Source organism: Battus philenor, unplaced genomic scaffold (assembly GCF_028537555.1).
Source record: "Battus philenor isolate CCGP_79_NKW_IND1 unplaced genomic scaffold, ilBatPhil1.0.hap1 SCAF_27, whole genome shotgun sequence".
In the NCBI taxonomy this organism is placed as follows: Eukaryota; Metazoa; Arthropoda; class Insecta; order Lepidoptera; family Papilionidae; genus Battus; species Battus philenor.
Genome location: NW_027181690.1, coordinates 10,597,156 through 10,615,204, shown reverse-complemented (window position 1 = coordinate 10,615,204; position 18,049 = coordinate 10,597,156). Strand labels below are relative to the sequence as shown.

At 34.9% G+C, this 18,049-nt stretch overlaps 1 protein-coding gene across 1 annotated transcript; it reads right to left on the bottom strand.

The window, feature by feature from the left end:
* LOC137925766 (facilitated trehalose transporter Tret1-like) lies at positions 1 to 15,611 on the bottom strand. Its single transcript, XM_068769235.1, has 8 exons — positions 15,528 to 15,611; positions 12,870 to 13,099; positions 10,949 to 11,269; positions 8,798 to 8,903; positions 8,290 to 8,364; positions 6,650 to 6,867; positions 5,247 to 5,429; positions 1 to 243 (listed from the first exon to the last, which is right to left on the bottom strand). Exons 1-8 carry the CDS (start codon positions 15,562 to 15,564, stop codon positions 1 to 3), a joined length of 1,413 nt encoding a protein of 470 aa, XP_068625336.1. The 5' UTR covers positions 15,565 to 15,611.
* Positions 15,612 to 18,049: the final 2,438 nt, after the last annotated feature.

Below are 18,049 nucleotides of genomic sequence, written 5' to 3'. Positions count from 1 at the left end.
TTAGAAGTCATGCGGTATATTTTTCCTCGGTAGAAATCGTTCCTGTATAACATCGACGGTGAGTCCCATCGTTTCCGGGAGGAAGAAGATGGAAAAGACCACGGAGAAGAAGCAGACCGCGGCGAAGATGTAAAAGACCGGACCGAGACCGATGGCAGCGACCAGGGGGTTGAAGATGAAGAGTACAATGAAGTTGCAAGTCCAGGCGCATTGCACGCAGATCATTGACACCAGACTCTTCACCTGAGAACATGGATTACAAATTTACTGCTGATCCTAAAGTAAACATTTGTTCCTGGTCAGGACCGGCTTAACCTATAGTGCAGGGTGTACAATACACATGGGCGCCTGCTGAGACAGTTAAGAGCATTGTCTTGGAATATATCGCGGTATCCGCTTAGTTTCGCAACAGAGATGTGCTACAGGCATGAAAACAATGAGTGTTATTCTGCCGTCATAAAAAGAAAGGCCGTAACTAATACCATACTGTAAGCTATACCTACTTATGAAATAGCTTGTTGGAATATGAAAACTTTCTTGTTACGACGTCAAAGTTAGTAGTTATAGCCGCAAGGGGGGGGGGGGGTCAGTCCTAGGGGGCGCCAGGGTTTCACTGCACACGAGCTAGGGCCGCCCCTGTTCCCTGAATAAGCTCTTTCAAGTGTCTCACTTATTCATAAGTGAATGTATATGACGCTATAACAAACTAACGAAAATGCGGTTAACATATCTATTTGTAAATTCAAGAAATTAACTAAACGGACTCTACCAAAAGAGATGTTCTATTTCAAAGTAAGTTCACAAGATAAATATGTTTTAGAAAACTACACTGAATTCACATATTACAAACGACATCGAGTTTCTTGTTAGTCCTTCTCAATAGATGGCGCATTAGGAACTAAACTTTATTTTATTATGAACATTATAAATTATTGTCAAAGACTTTTAATTTGACTTTGAAATATATACAGCAATATTATGTATATCATTAGAGGTGTGTGTATATATATATATATATATATATATATATATATATATATATATATATATATATATATATATATATATATATTCACTCCATTAGATACACAATACAGTTTATTTTTATTATCAAAAGGATTCCAAAATAATAAAATTACCCACACGCCCGCCACTTTTATAACAGCAAGTTTTACAAGTCGAACGATAGAATATAAATGCCGATTTAATTCTTACAAAGCATGTCATTCAACTGTCTTTGTTTAATTGCACAAATCAAAATGGAGCCTTACGTTCTGCGTCACAGCCTACACTAAACTTGATTTAATTCAGCTGAAGTCTTGACAATTCTTTTCTTTTAAATTCCCAAGACTTCGGGAATTTTTATTATCGTTACGTCATTTGTTATTTCTGAAGCCTTTGATGTATGTACCGTTATTCAAATGAGCTATGTAAATATGAAAAGTTCTTATATGCTACTAGATGTACCCGCGACTTTGTCCGGGTGGAATTTAAAAAATTTTTTTAGTTCATATGGGTCTTTCATCGCTACCTGTGTTATGTTTTGTCAGTTGTGCGACAGATAACGCTCTACGGAGGCGAAATTAGCCGATCGTCTCTTTCCAAAGGTCGATGTGCAATAATTATCGCCGGGTATTGTATATACCGTATATATATTCATATTCATTAAGTATAAAACGATTATTTTAATATTAAAAACAGTCACTCCAATTTCATTTATTCTTATAGATTATCTTTAATAAAGAAATATGTAACAAATAAAAAAATATTTTTTTATATTTACCCAAAATTAACACTGGCCTTGAGAATATAAACTGCTCATCAAATTAAACAATTGTTTTTCTTAACTTCGAAACAGATTCCGACTAGTTTCAATAATCCAAAACAGATGGCGCTGTTATCAATTATTGATTTAGTACATATTTTCAAAGTAATTGGAATATGAAATAAGATTTTAAACTTCGTAAAGGTTCCCAGTAATAATAAATTACGTATTGATTTTTTCTTTATATGTTTTCAATGTTCAATTATAAATATTATTGTAAATTCTCCAATTTATAACTTTACTGTTAAAAATAAATGGTACATCCTATACAGAAATTAATTATTTCATAAAAATATAAATAACAAAATGAAATCGTTTTCAAAATCAGAATTTCTACAAAATAAATATAAATATTGTGGTTTCTTCCCCTGCCGTATTGTATTAGCAAAAATAAATTTATATATTTCAGAGCGATCACTTTATACAAGGTGTTTGGAAATAGGTGGAAAAGGTTCAAAGGTTTTTGATAGCTGTGTTTTTACACCTATATCTGATCATTCTGTATACTTATTATAATTCCTTATATGAAGTTCTAAACATAACTACAATAGACGCAATTCCTTTAAGATTGTATACAAGTAAGAAATGGAAATAATAGAATATTTAGCCATAAATACCTTTTATCAGCGGGCTGGCGGGCGGTGCATTTGTTGCATGACTACCACTGCATGTGCGGAAGTGGCTAAATATTGATCCTTTTCTTACTTAGGATTGACTTCCGCAAGGTAACGCCTGATTCCATTAAATATTTAAGATCAGCATGCCAAGCTGAACAGGCGCGTTTATACATCAAATTAACCAAACTACATCGGTTGGCATTTATCAACGGGCTGGCGGGCGGTACATTTGTTGCATGACAACCACTGCTTATGCGAAAGTGGCTTAATATTGGTCCTTTTCTTACTAAGAATGGACTTCCGCAAGGTAACGCCTGATTCCATTAAAGATTATATATAGTAAAATAAGTTCATTAATTTATAGATTTATAAGTTAACGTGAGGGATTTTAGACACAACTTGACGAGATATAGATTGCAATAAAACATGGTTGATAAATTTTACATACCCGTAGAATTCTAAGCTTCATTACTGAGCAATATAAACAGGATATATAGAACCTTTTGAAGTTCATCAACATCATATCACCTAAAAGACACCCACTAAGTGGCATAGGTCTCCCCCAAAGATCTCCAAGATGTCCGGTCTCATGCAGTTCAGGTCCAGCGACTTCTAGCTTCTAACCTTAACTTTGTGATAAGTTCACCTATTTTTTTTATGCTCCCCGTTATTGGGGACCTTATTGAGGACCAGTTCACCTATTGGCGGGTCTACCCACGCCGCGTCTAATGATCCTACAATTGTTTTATAATCGTCTTAAATACTGCTGCCATATTTAAAAGGACTCGGCTAAATACCATTTCCGCCAGCAGTTCAAGCACACGGAACACCCCTCGTGCTTCTGTGAACCGGGTGTGAGCCAGACCGTGATCCACCTGGACGATGAATGGCCCGCATTCTGGAAGGCCCGAATCGGGACCGAATTCCGAGTAGGTATAAAGATTGAGGAGGCGAGAATTGTGTCCATAATACCAGATGAAGAAAGCTGAACACTATTCTTCAGGCTCTGCAGGAGGATCTTAGAAAACATCATAGGAAGAAATAAAACTTACGTTAAAACGATCGGCTATTGGTAAATAATAATAATCTATAATAATGTAAATGCGAATAAATATTTAAAAAACAAAAACAAAATGTATTTAAAATACTGAATGAAGGAAACTGAAGACAAAACTGTCGAAATGTATATATACATAATCAAAGTAATAATGTAATAAATACATTGTAACAATAAAATAGAACTAGACTGTAGTGACTGAGGATAGAACGGAAGGTGACGAATAAAAGGAAGAAACGTAAATGAAAAATGTATTAGAGCAAATGTAAAAGAGCGAAAGAAGAAAAAAGAAACTGTAAAATAAAAAGAGAATTTAAAAACTTATTGCCCCAGCCCCCAATCAGGTCCCCAATGGCGGAGGCCAACAAAAAAAATACTAGCTCCTATTGGTGATAATGGGTTAGTTTCCAAGAAACTTTTCAGTTATGAACACCAAGAGAGGGAGGAGGTAGGAGTAGGGAGTAGATCATTTTTTTCAAGATTCATTTGGGGAAAGCGATGCAGAACTCCACAACCTCATCCCACCATTATTGTGTCCTTATTGTGGAGTTTCTTCCTGCTTCTTCTCCACAAGTATACCTCCTTACGAAGCAGAGTAGAGCCAAACAAAGTAGTGTAAAAACATAAATAGATAATAAGTTTACGATCAATAACAATACTGTTAAATGTTCCTATGTCGAATAAACTTATTTTATCTTTTATCTATAATAGGAATAATAGGTTAGTTCACTACTACTCCAAAATGGTGGAATTCCCTTGCGTACTAATTTTGATTCTACGTATCTGATCCGCATATGAGTATGGAACAACTATCTTCCTTATTTCCTGAGAAATATAACCCAGGTACCTCTAGGGTAAGAGTGAATAGGCATATGTAGGTATATTATAAAAGCAAACGAGAAAGGGAAGAGTATATAAATGTATTAGGTGAAAGCACACACGGGGAGGAAAGGAAATGAGACGGCAGATCAATTGGCCGACACGGCCATGAAGAGAAGCAGAGAAGCAACAAGTAAGACAGACAAAAATTGAGTTAGCCATGGTTCTGGTCCAAATTTTAACGGGGGATTCCCCGAATACATAGGTTTATACTCAAAGGTATTCCCTCGTACATCTGTGACCCTGGTGGACCACCATATTTTACGGCAGAACTGATCTGAATATAGAATTGGGAGTCAAAACAGACAGTGGCAGGTCTCACTGATGAGGGACATAAGATGACACGCAGTCTACCGTTATACTTTCTTGCAACATGCAAAAATTAAGACAAAATCTGAAATAAGAATTTTAAATTGACGCTTTAAGGAAAAATCTAATGAGAATTATAAAATAATATGTATAAAAGATTCAATATTGTAAAAACCGTGTCGAAGGATGGAAGGCGATATGAAGAAGGTATATAAATAAAAAAAATAAGAATGAAAGAGAATGTAAAAGAAGATAGAATGGCAGATATTGTGACGGACGAAAGAAGAAGAATAAATAAAACTATACTGTAAAATTTGATGACAGTAGAATGAGAGGTCAACAAAAAAGGCAGAAAGTAAAAAAATAAATACAGGGTCTTCTTTATCTTTGACCTCGTCGTCGCTTTCTTAAATGCGAGTTGGTGGTTAATAACGGACAAATACCCGTAAAATATATAAATTCTTTTTGCTTGTTAGATGTATGTACATTGCCTATCTCATTCGACATCTCTTGTTGCCCTAAAAAAAATTAATGTTACATCTGCTAAAAAAACACTTACCTCAGGTAGAAAGACCTCAGCCGCCAACACAAATGGCACAGTTGCAGCACCGCAAGTGTAAGTGATGCAGTAGAGGTACATAAATACACCCGTGATCCAATGAGGACCCCAGTGGAGGTGGATCTGGGTGCCCAACACCACGCAGCATATACCAGCTCCGAGAGAAGCCAATATCATGATGATCTGATAAAAGAAAATACTTTTTTAAAACTGCTTCACAGCCTCTTGGACACAGGAGTCAACTTTATTTTTTGTTTTATATTTTTGCCTAAAAAGGATTCAAATGTTATCAATTAAATACTATTTGTATTTATAAGACAATTTAAAAAAAGTGGTATTTAAGGGACAAATGTTTAAAAGTACAGATTTATGTAAGAAAAGGATTAATATTTAGCATTTAGCAATTTATCAGCGGGCTGCCGGGCGGTGCACTTTGTTGCACGACTAACACTGCATGTACAGAAGTGGCTAAATATTGGTCCTTTTCTTCCTTAGGATGGACTTCCGCAAGGTAACGCTTGATTCCATTAAATACAGATTTAAGCACATAAACTTTGTCAGATATAGCCTAAACGATATCAAAATAATCAGCCGACATCACTGCCAAGGATTCTTGTCATTTAAATATTCGTTTATTGAATAATAAGCCTTTTTCGTCAAATCACTTAATATGCGTTCTGAATTTAGCAAACTTATAGGCCAATTTCTAAGAAAAAATCTTAGATATTTTAAATCTTTTTCTAATCTCTCTGTATAAAGTGAACACTCGGAAATATATCACATTAATTTTTTTATTTAAATATCACAGAGTGAACTCTATGTCTATGTACTATGTCACTCTGTGTTTGTCACTAATCGGTGTAACATAACTCCTGAAGATGCTCCGTGGAGAGGTGAAACACGTGTTGAGTGATTTAACGGCGATAGTTGTGTAATTCGCATTGTTTGCCGCATGCGCATTTATCAGCGGGCTGGCGGGCGGTGCACTTTGTTGCACGACTACCACTGCATGTGCGGAATTGGCTAAATATTAGTCCTTTTCTTACTTAGGATGGACTTCCGCAAAATAACGCCTGATTCCATTAAATATCATACTGTTTTTTACGCCGATAGATGCGACGTTCGTATCCTCCCACTAGTGGGAACGGCAACATAGTTAAGTTCCCGTGATGTCGCTGGATGCAGGCAGTGTAAGACCAGTCATCGTGGCCATCTTTGAGGGAGGCTTTTATCTTGCAGTGGGCGTCTATCGGAAAAGAATAAGAAAAGGAATTTATTAATTCTGTAACAATGCAACATGTCAGTAACTGCTATCAGTAAAAGTCTTTGTTAAAAAAGTTTATCACGTTATCAACTTATCACCTCATGAAGGGTTAAAATTATGATGATAAGGACAAACCTACCCGTCTACCAACAACGTCGATTAAGTAACCAGCTACACAGGCGGCGATGACGCTTATCACCGCGAAGATTACACTGGAAACAGTCGGTGACATTGTCGGTATTGCCTCCTCGAATAGAGGTTCCGCGTACACCTGCACCACCACCAGACCTTGGAAAATCGCTGTCGTGTACAGGATCAGGGTCACCCATAACGCTCTCCTCGAAGATCTTGATTTTTCTGGAATTTTAACAATGCACTTCAACACCAATGTTGGGAAGACAGTAGGACAATATATCATTAAGTAAGAAAAGGACCAATATTTAGTCAATTCCGCACATGCAGTGGTAGTCGTGCAACAAAGTGCACCGCCCGCCAGCCCGCTGATAAATGCGTATTTGGAAAACAATGCAAATTACTCAACTGCCACCGTTAAATCACTCAACACGTGTTTCACCCCTGTGGCCCTCATTTCTGTGTTTGACACTAATCGGTGTAACATAACTCCTGAAGATGCTCCGTGGAGGGGTGAAACACGTGTTGAGTGAATTAACGGTGGCAGTTGTGTTTGTTGCACGACTACCACTACATGTGCGGAAGTGGCTAAATATTGGTCCTTTTCTTACGTAGAATGGACTTCCGCAAGGTAACGCCTGATTCCATTAAACAATATATCATTATCATCACGTTATCTGATAGACCTCACTCACATCCAACTATCACCACCTTTCATCATCTCCACTACAAGGGATAAACTTCCCTCAAAGACCGGTGACTGATCTTGACCTTGATTATGTCAGGATCGTAGTCTTCATTCGAAACCTTTTAGCATTTTGAATTAAAAAATTAAAATGTCTTAATTTAAGTAAGCATTTACGTACACGAAGATATCCACAATGAGAGATTGCGCTGCCGCAAACAAGCGATCTCCTATAAGTGAAGTTAAGTATTTGACCTCTGTCTTGTTAAATGTTAAGTGACGACGGTCTGGCGTTAAAATCAGGGAGGAGACAATAGCCTCCCTGATAGGCGAAAAAGAAACTAGGAAAGAATTCCTCGCTTGTTGCAAGAAAATAGTTAAAAACGTTATACAAAAAAATAAAAAACCAAATATACAATAAGAAATGTGATAAAATAAAACTCAAATGTGACATGTAATGTATTATAGAAAATAAGTAAAAATGTAAAATAAAAATGTAAAATGAAAAAATGTAAAAAGAAAAGAGGAAAGAATGATAGATGAACAGAGCAAAAGGGTAAGAAAGTAGAAAAGTAGCATGAAAGATAGATAATAGACCGAAAGAGAAAGTAAAATATGAAAGAAGAGAGAGAGAAAATAAAAAATTTCAAAAATTTAGTTAAATATCAAAATTATGCATTTTCTGCGAGTTTTTCGATTTACACGGTTTTGACTTGAAAATTTTTAAATTTTCGATTTACACGTTTTTCTCAGGAACGTATCTACCGTGTAAATCGGGGGATAGGTTTACTTAAATTATTATATTAATAAGTACATGGTAATTGACATCGTGCGTCAAGTAAAGATGGAATCTGACAGCCCTGTCAGGGTTGCCTGTACATTATAATTGTGTTCAGAAAAACCCCTCAAGTGATTCAATAATAATCTTGTACAGTATAACATTAAATAATTAGATTACTTACTAATAAACTTCCATTTAGATATTTTCTGTTTCGTCACGGCATCAGGATTTAGTTTTTCTTCCTCCGGAGTGAGATCTGTAAAAAAATTAAAAATATTTCACACGTTATCTCGCGGAAGTCCATCCTAAGTAAGAAAAGGACCAATATTTAGCCACTTCCGCACATGCAGTGGTAGTCGTGCAATAAAATGCACTGCCCGCCAGCCCGCTGATAAATGCGTATGCGGCAAACAATGCGAATCACACAACCGCCACCGCCAAATCACTAAACACGTGTTTCACCCCCCACGGGGATCTTCAGGAGTTATATTACACCGATTAGTACCAAACACAGTGCCAGAGCCAAGACACCAATGATTTAATAACTTTAGATTTAAGCTAGGAAATAGTTTAAGACACTTAGTGAACACGGGCAGAAACGCGATAAATATTCTGAAAATTATATGTAATTTTAAAAACAAAGGCGTCGACGTTAATATTAGTGGAATTTAAAAATTTAAAGCACTTACCGTCAAGTTCAGGGTTGAGAGCGCGTCTCATTGTGTTGATCTCTTGCATCATTTCTTTAGAATTCTTCTTTAATCTTCTGAAGAATGATATAGCTTCAACTGCGTCCTGAAATTTCATGTTTAATTTGTAGCATTATTTAATATTTATTATCAGAAAACAATATGCTTGCCTATAATTGCATCTGCCAAGTTATAAATAAGACAACTATGTTTCTAAACTTTATATTTCAACAATAAATTCAAACGGGTTTTTATGGGATCACTTTCTAAAATCTAATATATAAAATTCTCGTGTCACGGTGTTCGAACTTGAACTCCTCCGAAACGGCTTGACCGATTTTTACCAAATTTTATATGCGTATTCAGTAAGTCTGAGAATCGGCTACTATCTATTTTCCATACCCCTAAGTGGTAAGGGTGGTCCACCCCTAAATTTTTTTTATTTTTTAGACAATTTTTTTAGTTTTTTTTCTTTTATTATGATACAGCATACAAAAATGCATACAACCCTAAATTTTCACCCCTCTACGATTAACCCTTATTTTTTATTTGTTAATTAAAAACTTTAATTTTTTTGCAAAACAACGTTTGCGGGATCAGCTAGTATATATATATATATATATATATATATATATATATATATATATATATAGATATCAAAGTTATTCTTTCCCAACGTCTAGTTAGTTGATATTCTTTATTGTACACGCTGGAATATATATACATAGTTGCATAATTGTAAAGAAAAAAGTACAATGGGCGGTCTTATCACACGTGGCAAGACAGACAACCATAGTACGGAAACAGTTGAAGTGTACATATAGAAAAAACTTACATGTACACCAATATCTCACTTTGCGTCGTGGTTACGTTCCAAAAAAAATATGACGCAAATTAAAACGCCGCAAAGTGAATTAAGATTTTCTATAGCAAACCATGTAAATATCGCAGATAGGTTAAAGGGTCACGAAAATACTACTTCTCAAAAAGAAATTTGAACAAAGTAAACATTTAATAAACAAAAATAATATAACTCTGCCAATAAATAAATTGGAATAATATTTACCTTTTTGGTAACCAGAAAGCACAAGTAAGAATTTATATAAATTTATTATTCTCTTTTAAAAAAAGCACAACACAGTACATGAGAGTTTTGATGGCATGGCGCAATTAGAAACAAAAGTGTTACCATCTTTTAGAAAATTAAAAAAAAATTAGACTCGAACCCAAAACAACGCAACCTCGAAAATCTAACGACGTACAGTGAAAATTAGTACTAATTAAGCAGCGACGCATCTTAGAAAAAAACGAAACGACGCAAAGAGAGGTGTTGGTGTTGATTGTTCTATAACAATAAAAAAGCAATAAATACGAAATTGTGACAAAAAATACTTGTAAACGAACTTTTTATAAATACGACCTATATTCCACAGATATTAAAATCCATATCTTTTGTACAATTTAGCTTAAAATTTCCGAAATTTTTTTTTTTGCTCACATTTTCGCATAGAAAATGTTTACTATGTCTCTTAAACTATGTACTAACTAAAATCAATTAATTATTAAAAACCAAATTCAAGTCAACTAATTATTACGAATTTTTTAAAGTCATTAATATCTTGTTTGTTTTTAATTACGCTCTATGTCTAGTATTTTTTTTTATATTGCGTTTAATGTTATATTTTAGACCTCTTTGAGTCTCTTTTGAAAGCCCCAATAGATCAACGAGGCATAGATTAAATAATGAATAAATATATCCGTAGCCGAACTAAAGTATCAAGTGGCATATCCAAACAGTCAGGTTGACTGGAAGTGGCAGTTAGTAAAGTTGGGAACTCTTTATAACTAACACAGAAACGTGGTCTCTTCTTCTGAACTCCATTAGAAAGTTACACTCGCTCAATGAGACATGAAAAGGTCTACCTTCGGGATTTCTCTTTGATATCATATCAGAAGTTGAAAGACCAGGGGACAGACCAAATAGCTCGCAGAACTAATGTTCGCTTTGGTCTTAATTTGGGAACGGAAGAGTGGTAGACCGGCAACCGCTAGAAGATAGAAGACCTTAGAAGTGCGATATACTGAAAATCTTTGCAGATATCTAGCAGTTGACACATACATCTGAAATGATGAAGATATTAAAAAAATTACCTCCTCAAGTCCATTCTTCATCAGATACATTGGTGATTCCTTCAACGGCCAGAGCAGCAACACACTGATCACCGACATCATCAGACATACATAGTTCATAGTATTATAATCTAGTATTCCTCCAAGAAGATACGACATTAGCATTCCGATTCCGTAGAAAATCATTGCACCAGAAGTCATTGTACCTCTGATTGACTCCTGGCAGAATTCGCTTACGTAAACAGGAACAAGTAGCAAGGTACAGCCTCCGAGACCGGAAATAAATATCGCAGCCAATACTGCCTCTACTCGGTAAATCAAACTGACCATAGCCCAGGATATCTGTAAGTTATTTCTTTATTATAACATTTGTGTAACGTAAGATAGGAAAGCTAATATTCACTGCTCAATTTGATTTAAATTAGTATCAAATTGAGCAGTGAATTCAGCTGAGAACAAAGACTTGAGATCATACGTCGCGGATTCGATTCCCGAAACACAATCTTACATAGTTAACATTATGTGCATTATTTATAAAGGTTTGTTTTGCTTCACAAATAAGCTTCCAGAGCATATCTGGCATAAATCTATTAGATCATATATATCAGTGATTTATAATAAATGGTACTGCAGCGGTGGAAGAATGAGACTTCGTGATCGTGGTGGTAGAATCTTATATAATTCACTTTGCATTAATAAATGATTGCCACTGCTCACAAAAATATTCCAGAGGTTGAACAGCAGTGTCCTCTGCGTACCATAATACCACACTGCGATCGTTGACCCACCTGAGAAGAGTGGCGATAATGGTATGTCCCACCATAGATATCTTTATAAGAAGCCTACGTTAAGCTACAACTTAATAACATATTTTAAGTTGAATTAGTTACGAATATTTCAAACTCCTCTCGAGAAGTATCCCTACAATCAACAGGGTCAGAATTTTTTTGGATAACTTTTCTTTGATTCGACTACCTTACATAAATATCAGCGTAACTGGTAATAAGTATAAAAGATTTAAATGAGAAAATGTATAGCTTATGTGCGATAAATTAACAAATATGTATATATTGCTCAGAGATTGAAGATAGACTTGCTATCATATGTCACGAGTTCGATTCCCGCGCTGAAATTATATAGACTTTCCACTGCTCACAAACAAGTTTTCAGAGGATGATCAGCGTCATCTGCGTACCAAAATACCACACTGCGATCGCCAACCCACCCGCTAAAAGTGGCGATTATGGTATATACCCTATAGATATCTTTTGGGAAAACTTATTCCTTGCAGTGGTCCTCTGAGGAATAAACCGACTCCTTATCTAAACAACAATGTTTTCAGAAATAATAAATAATGTAATCATAATACGGTAAGAAAAAACTTTTTCAAAATTCGAATAAATTTATATTTAAACTAGTTGATCCAGCAAACGTTGTTTTGCAAAAAAAAATTGATATTTTAATTTACAAATAAAAAAAGGGTTGATCGTAGAGGGGTGAAAATTTATGGTTGTATGTATTCTTGTATGCTGTATCATAAAAAAATAAAAACAAAAAATTTCGTTAAAAAAATTAAAAATTTTTTTAAGTGTGAACAACCTTTATCACTTAGGGGTATAGAAAATAGATAGTAGCCGATTCTCAGACCTACTGAATACGCATATTAAATTTGGTAAAAATCAGTCAAGCCGTTTCAGAGGAGTTCAAGTTCGAACACCGTGACACGAGAATTTTATACACTAGATAAATTATTTTTTACTATATGTCCCATGTATACATATAATCACTCGTATTGGCAGGTTGAAGTACAGTGGACAACAAAGCCGAAAAATTGGTCAGGACATCCATCCACAATGTGGGCATGTGGGATGTCAATAGTCCTGTTGAAAATCTAGTAGAAGTGTATGCCCAGTTTTGGACAATAATTCGATTATTAACATACCACTTGCGGAAGAGAGAACAGCATGCAACTGTATTTCCTGCCGAGCGAGTCTAGAAAGAAACCAGAGATCGGAGTCCCGACTAGAGCTCCCACAGAAGATAGACTTCCAAAGAGTGCCACCTCCGTGTCAGTCATGGGCCGGTTCAGGGTTGTGTTCGCTGAATAGAAGATCTTCAACGTTGAAGACGGCCACGCGTACATTAGTCCCATGCTCAAACATGTGTAGCATACTGGAACAAAAGTTTAATTTTATGTGGTTTGTTCAATAACAACATTGATTTTTAAAAATTAGTTTTAATAGGCATCTATCGGCTGATATTGATGATTGTAATAAGTTAACTATTTAATTGTATTAAATAATTGTGTCATTATTTTCTACTTTTAGAAACGTTGAATTTCCTTACCGGACCATTTACATGTGTATAAAAATCCGCTAGGGAAACTACGCATAAACAAAAACAACATGTCGGTCATGTGTCAAAAACATTTTGGTTCCGGAATTTTATTTTATTTAATAAAGCTTTACCTATTGAAGGTTCTAGAGCAATATTTTTCCATCTTTTATGTTTTATGCTCCTCTGTAACCTTTTTAAAATCCTTACGCTACTCTATGTAACATATATAACTTTTATATTTAAACTAAAGGGTGAAAATCGTGTCGAATCAACTTTCTAATTACCCCACTGTGGGGCGTGGGTCCCATGTTGGGAAACACTGTTCTAGAGTGTTAATCCCGAGCCTGTAGCCGCGGCATGGAAGGCATTCCACATGACAGTTTTGTTTATTAATATTAGGATCTTGCCCTCGTTTTACATTTACGTTTATTATTTCAGATTCTTTTTGATCACGTTTATATTCTCTAAATCTATCTTAACAACATTCTTTGTCCAATTAAAACTACGTTTCGTGCTACTAGTTCCTCATTCCTACTTCATATTGCCATCAAGTTGTGCGCCAGTATCTGTGCAGCGGTTGCCGTATTCACATCGATGAAACTTGCGATCGTATCTTGAGTCTCGTCCGTGTGTTACATGCACGTGTGTAGTGATATTGCTACCGCATGATGTACACTGTTATAAAGCCCAAGGGTGTCTGCTGTTCGAAGAACAACTCCTACGTCGAAAGATATATATATGTACACATCCTGCTGATATGTACATATATATCTTTCGACATAATTTTCTGCAAATTTAATTACGTTACTACATTACAATATATTAAGTCGTGACATCCGATTGATGATATAGTTATTGTTCTAACTGAGGTAATTGTTTTTCAATATTGTACTATTGTATGTAAACATTACTTCAAACAGATCTTACACATATACGTAGATAATATATGCCAAGCACAGCGATAGAGTACAGAGATTTACGGACCTACATCTTGGTTACGATTCCAGGGTCACAATGTTTTTTTTGGCCCCTGCTATTGGGGACCTCTCCTTCCACCCCCTATTTAATTGGGAACAGGGTTTTGTATTTCTTAATTTTTTTTTTAACTAGAATTTTTATTTTCGTTCTCGTCTTCCATAGTACACAATATCTTTTTTCCGCCTTCTATCATTCTACAATTCCATCTCCCTTTCTCAATCATTCCATTCCTTTCGTGCATCCTCAAAAACTTCAGTTATACATTTCACTTACAGTATCACAGTTTTAATTGGTTTAATTATTTTCTCGTGTACATCAATTTTATCACGGAATTATTTTACATTTTTTTTAATATCAATGTATTTTAATAACTGTACAATGTTTTATCCACCTATGTTCTGTTCCGGTCTATTGCGTATTGTACAACTTTCCTAAAGAATTTGAGGACGAACTCTCTTTCATCCTTTTCCATTATTGACACAATGTTGTATAACTCACACTTTGTTATTTTTTTTGTCCACTGCTCACAAATATGTTTCCAGAGGTTCAAGTATATATGTATCACAAGTCCATTCATGCGAAGAATAGTGCAACCATCTGTGGGATGGATTGAAGTACCAGCTCGAGGATTTGGACTTCAAGAGTCGAGTTAAGAGTCTGATTGGTAACGACGCCTTGGTAAGACCGAAGCTTAGAAAAGTTGCCAGTTTATCTGTGTCCTTATGACACTGCGATCACCAACCCGTCTGCCAAGAATGACCATGGTATATCCCCCCATAGATATCTCCGAGGGAAGTCTATGCCTTCCAGGAGCCATCTATATCAATTAAATAACTATTCATTTATATTTTTAAAGTTCTCTCTACCAGATTATAATTCAAATATAGAACAACGCATTAATAAATTGATGCGTAGTTAATTATTAATTACTATAATTAATATGAAAATTAAAATTAAATAATAATATTTAAATATACACTACTATAAGGATTTATCAAAGTAAATAAATAATCTATTTGTATGAAATTTTAATTTTTGTATGACTTTGTATCATGTATGACTTGTATTTGTATGTTTGATGAATATTTTTTTTTATCAAAAACATCCTATATATTATCGTAATTGGTAACACTAATAATACTTACTGTTATGAAAAAAAATGCTTAAAGATTATAAAATATATTATTATGAACATAGATGAAGCACTGAATATTCTTGTTATATCAAATACGGGTGTATTTGGGAATTTGACTTGAAGGTTGTTAAAATTCTGAATTTAACTCACCGATGATACTGAACCCAGTCTGATGTAATACCGACATATCGAACACTATTCACAGCCTTCAAGCCTCCAACAACACTGCAGCTTCCGTTCGACTGAACCGGCCACGAAAATTTCACCAAGTTTATCTCAAGCCGGTGTAGCCAACAATAAACACTGAACAAATACATAGATTAGAGTGGATGCATAATTACAGCCTAGTCGGATGATTTATTACGTTCGTCAATATTTTTTTACTGTTACTTTAATTTTAGGGTACCGTAGCATTTAAATGGAATTTAAAAGATTTTTTTTTTATTTTGCAAGAATTTGCAGTCAAAGATCGTTCATCATGCCCAGCTGTGGGCGTCTATCGGCTGATATGATGATGATATATTTATCACTGTAATCACCTTACCTGACTAAGAAATAGTGGGTGTAGTAAACTAAAGTTAAACTAAAGTTAAACTAAAAAACTAAGTTAAACTAAAAAAACGGTGTTAAAGAAAGAGAGCCGTCATACTCTACCGGTTTTGTTAAAGGGTAGTAATGTAAGTAATCGTAATAAATATTTAATGAAATCAGGCGCTATTTTGCGGAAGTCCATCCTAAGTAAGAAACCACCGTTAAATCACTAAACACACAATGATTTAACGGTGGTAGTTGTGTAATTCGCATTGTTTGCCGCATACGCATTTATCAGCGGACTGACGGGCGGTGCACTTTGTTGCACGACTACTACTGTTTGTGCAGAAGTGGCTAAATATTGGTCCTTTACTAATATTTTGTCCCTTACTAATCGTAATAAAACCGTGTAACAATGTAACGAGGGATGGAAGGCGATGCGTAAATGAATGCTGTGAAAAATAAAAAATATGAATAATGGAAGAATGAATAAAGAGAAAAATTGTAAAAGATGAGATAGGGAGGGTGAAAATAGGTATTTTATATAGGAATTTTATATCCCTGTCCCAAAAATAAGATGAGGGTAATAGAAAAATAAAAAAGAAAAATACATTATAAATACATTAAATTTCATAAATAGTTTCACATTATTATAGATATATCTTCTGACATAAAGTTGACTCTGCCACCTACTTGTATGAAACGCGTCAGATCAGACAGATCTACACAGGGCTTTTGGTATCGGTATAAATGTTAATCCGGTGTATATATAGCTCTTTTGACAGTAAAAAACTTTGTCGCTTTTATATCTATTTCAAATCATCCTTATAAAGACAACTCAGAAATAAAATGGTTACATATATTATTATTTTCTCTTGCAATATGACAGCGTATATCTTCTCGTAGTACAAAGTCTGCAGAGACAATCTGAATTTTGAAAAATTATTTCTCTATTTATTATTTCTGAAACCAATTATTTTTTTAAAGGATGTACCAAACATTAATTGATGCAACTGAGCTATAAATTCATCCCTGTATATAATTTAAAATGATGCATTTATTATACATTGGAATAGCTTGTAAGCGAATTTATAATTCAAGGTGCGCTATCTTATAGGAAGGTATTTATAGTGTAGTAACCATTAGAAACTGCCTCTTTTTTAAGGCCTCCCCCCTCCCCTTAAGAGGTTCTCTCGTTCTCCCCCTGTCATGTGTGGACTTTATTTCACTTTCTTCTTTTATCTCTTATATTACAATTTCCTTTTTTCGTTCACAATCAAATCGTCTCCAATGCATCACCTTTCTTCTCTTATCTTAGTTCCTGGACCATAGCAACATAGCTTGGAGAACTGCAGGGCAGTGGCAATAAACTCAATAAATCGAATTAAAATTTAAATAGGCAATATAAATACTGTAAATTCAAATAAAATAAAAATTTCTTAAGGAGTAAAATGAAAATGTAATAAAACTAATCTGAGATATAAAAATTGTGATACATACCTGCAGAAGAAAGTAAAATAAAAACAATAATCTCTTATAAACTAAGAATAGTATTAGATATAATTGAAGTGTTTGTTAATGGATGAATGGAACGAAATGAAAGAGAAAGATACAACTGTAGAGTGAAAGAATGGAGAGAAAGGTAATATTAAGTATGGAAGAAGAGAATGGAAATTAAAAACAGATGTGAGAAAATTAATAAAGATATTTAATATAAGTAAGAAAAGTAAGAAAAGGACCGATATTTAGCCACTTCCGCACATGCAGTGGTAGTAGTGCAACAAAGTACACCGTCCGCCAGCCCGCTGATAATTACGCATGCGGCAAACAATGCGAATTACACAACTACCACCGTTAAATCACTCAACACGTGTTTGACCCCTCCACGGGGCATCTTCAGGAGTTATGTTACACCGATTAGTACTACACACAGAGTCTGTGTGTAGCACTAATCGGTGCAATTATCAGCGGGCTGGCAGGCGGTGCACTTTATTGCACGACTACTACTGCATTGGCGGAAGTAGCTATATATTGGTCCTTTTCTTACTTAGGATGGACTTCCGCAAAATAATGCCTAAATCCATCAGATATTGCTTATAGTCCACGCTGCCGTTCTAAGCCGCATACATACAACATTAATA

Excerpts from the sequence above, each read along its gene's own strand:
- LOC137925766 (XM_068769235.1), bottom strand. The coding sequence starts at position 15,564 with ATGTCGGTATTACATCAGACTGGGTTCAGTATCATCG. Across the intron at positions 5,430-6,649 it reads TCGACGTTGTTGGTAGACGG|ATCATCATGATATTGGCTTC; the intron begins GTAGGTTTGTCC and ends TTCTTTTATCAG. Across the intron at positions 244-5,246 it reads CTGAGGTCTTTCTACCTGAG|GTGAAGAGTCTGGTGTCAAT; the intron begins GTAAGTGTTTTT and ends CCATGTTCTCAG.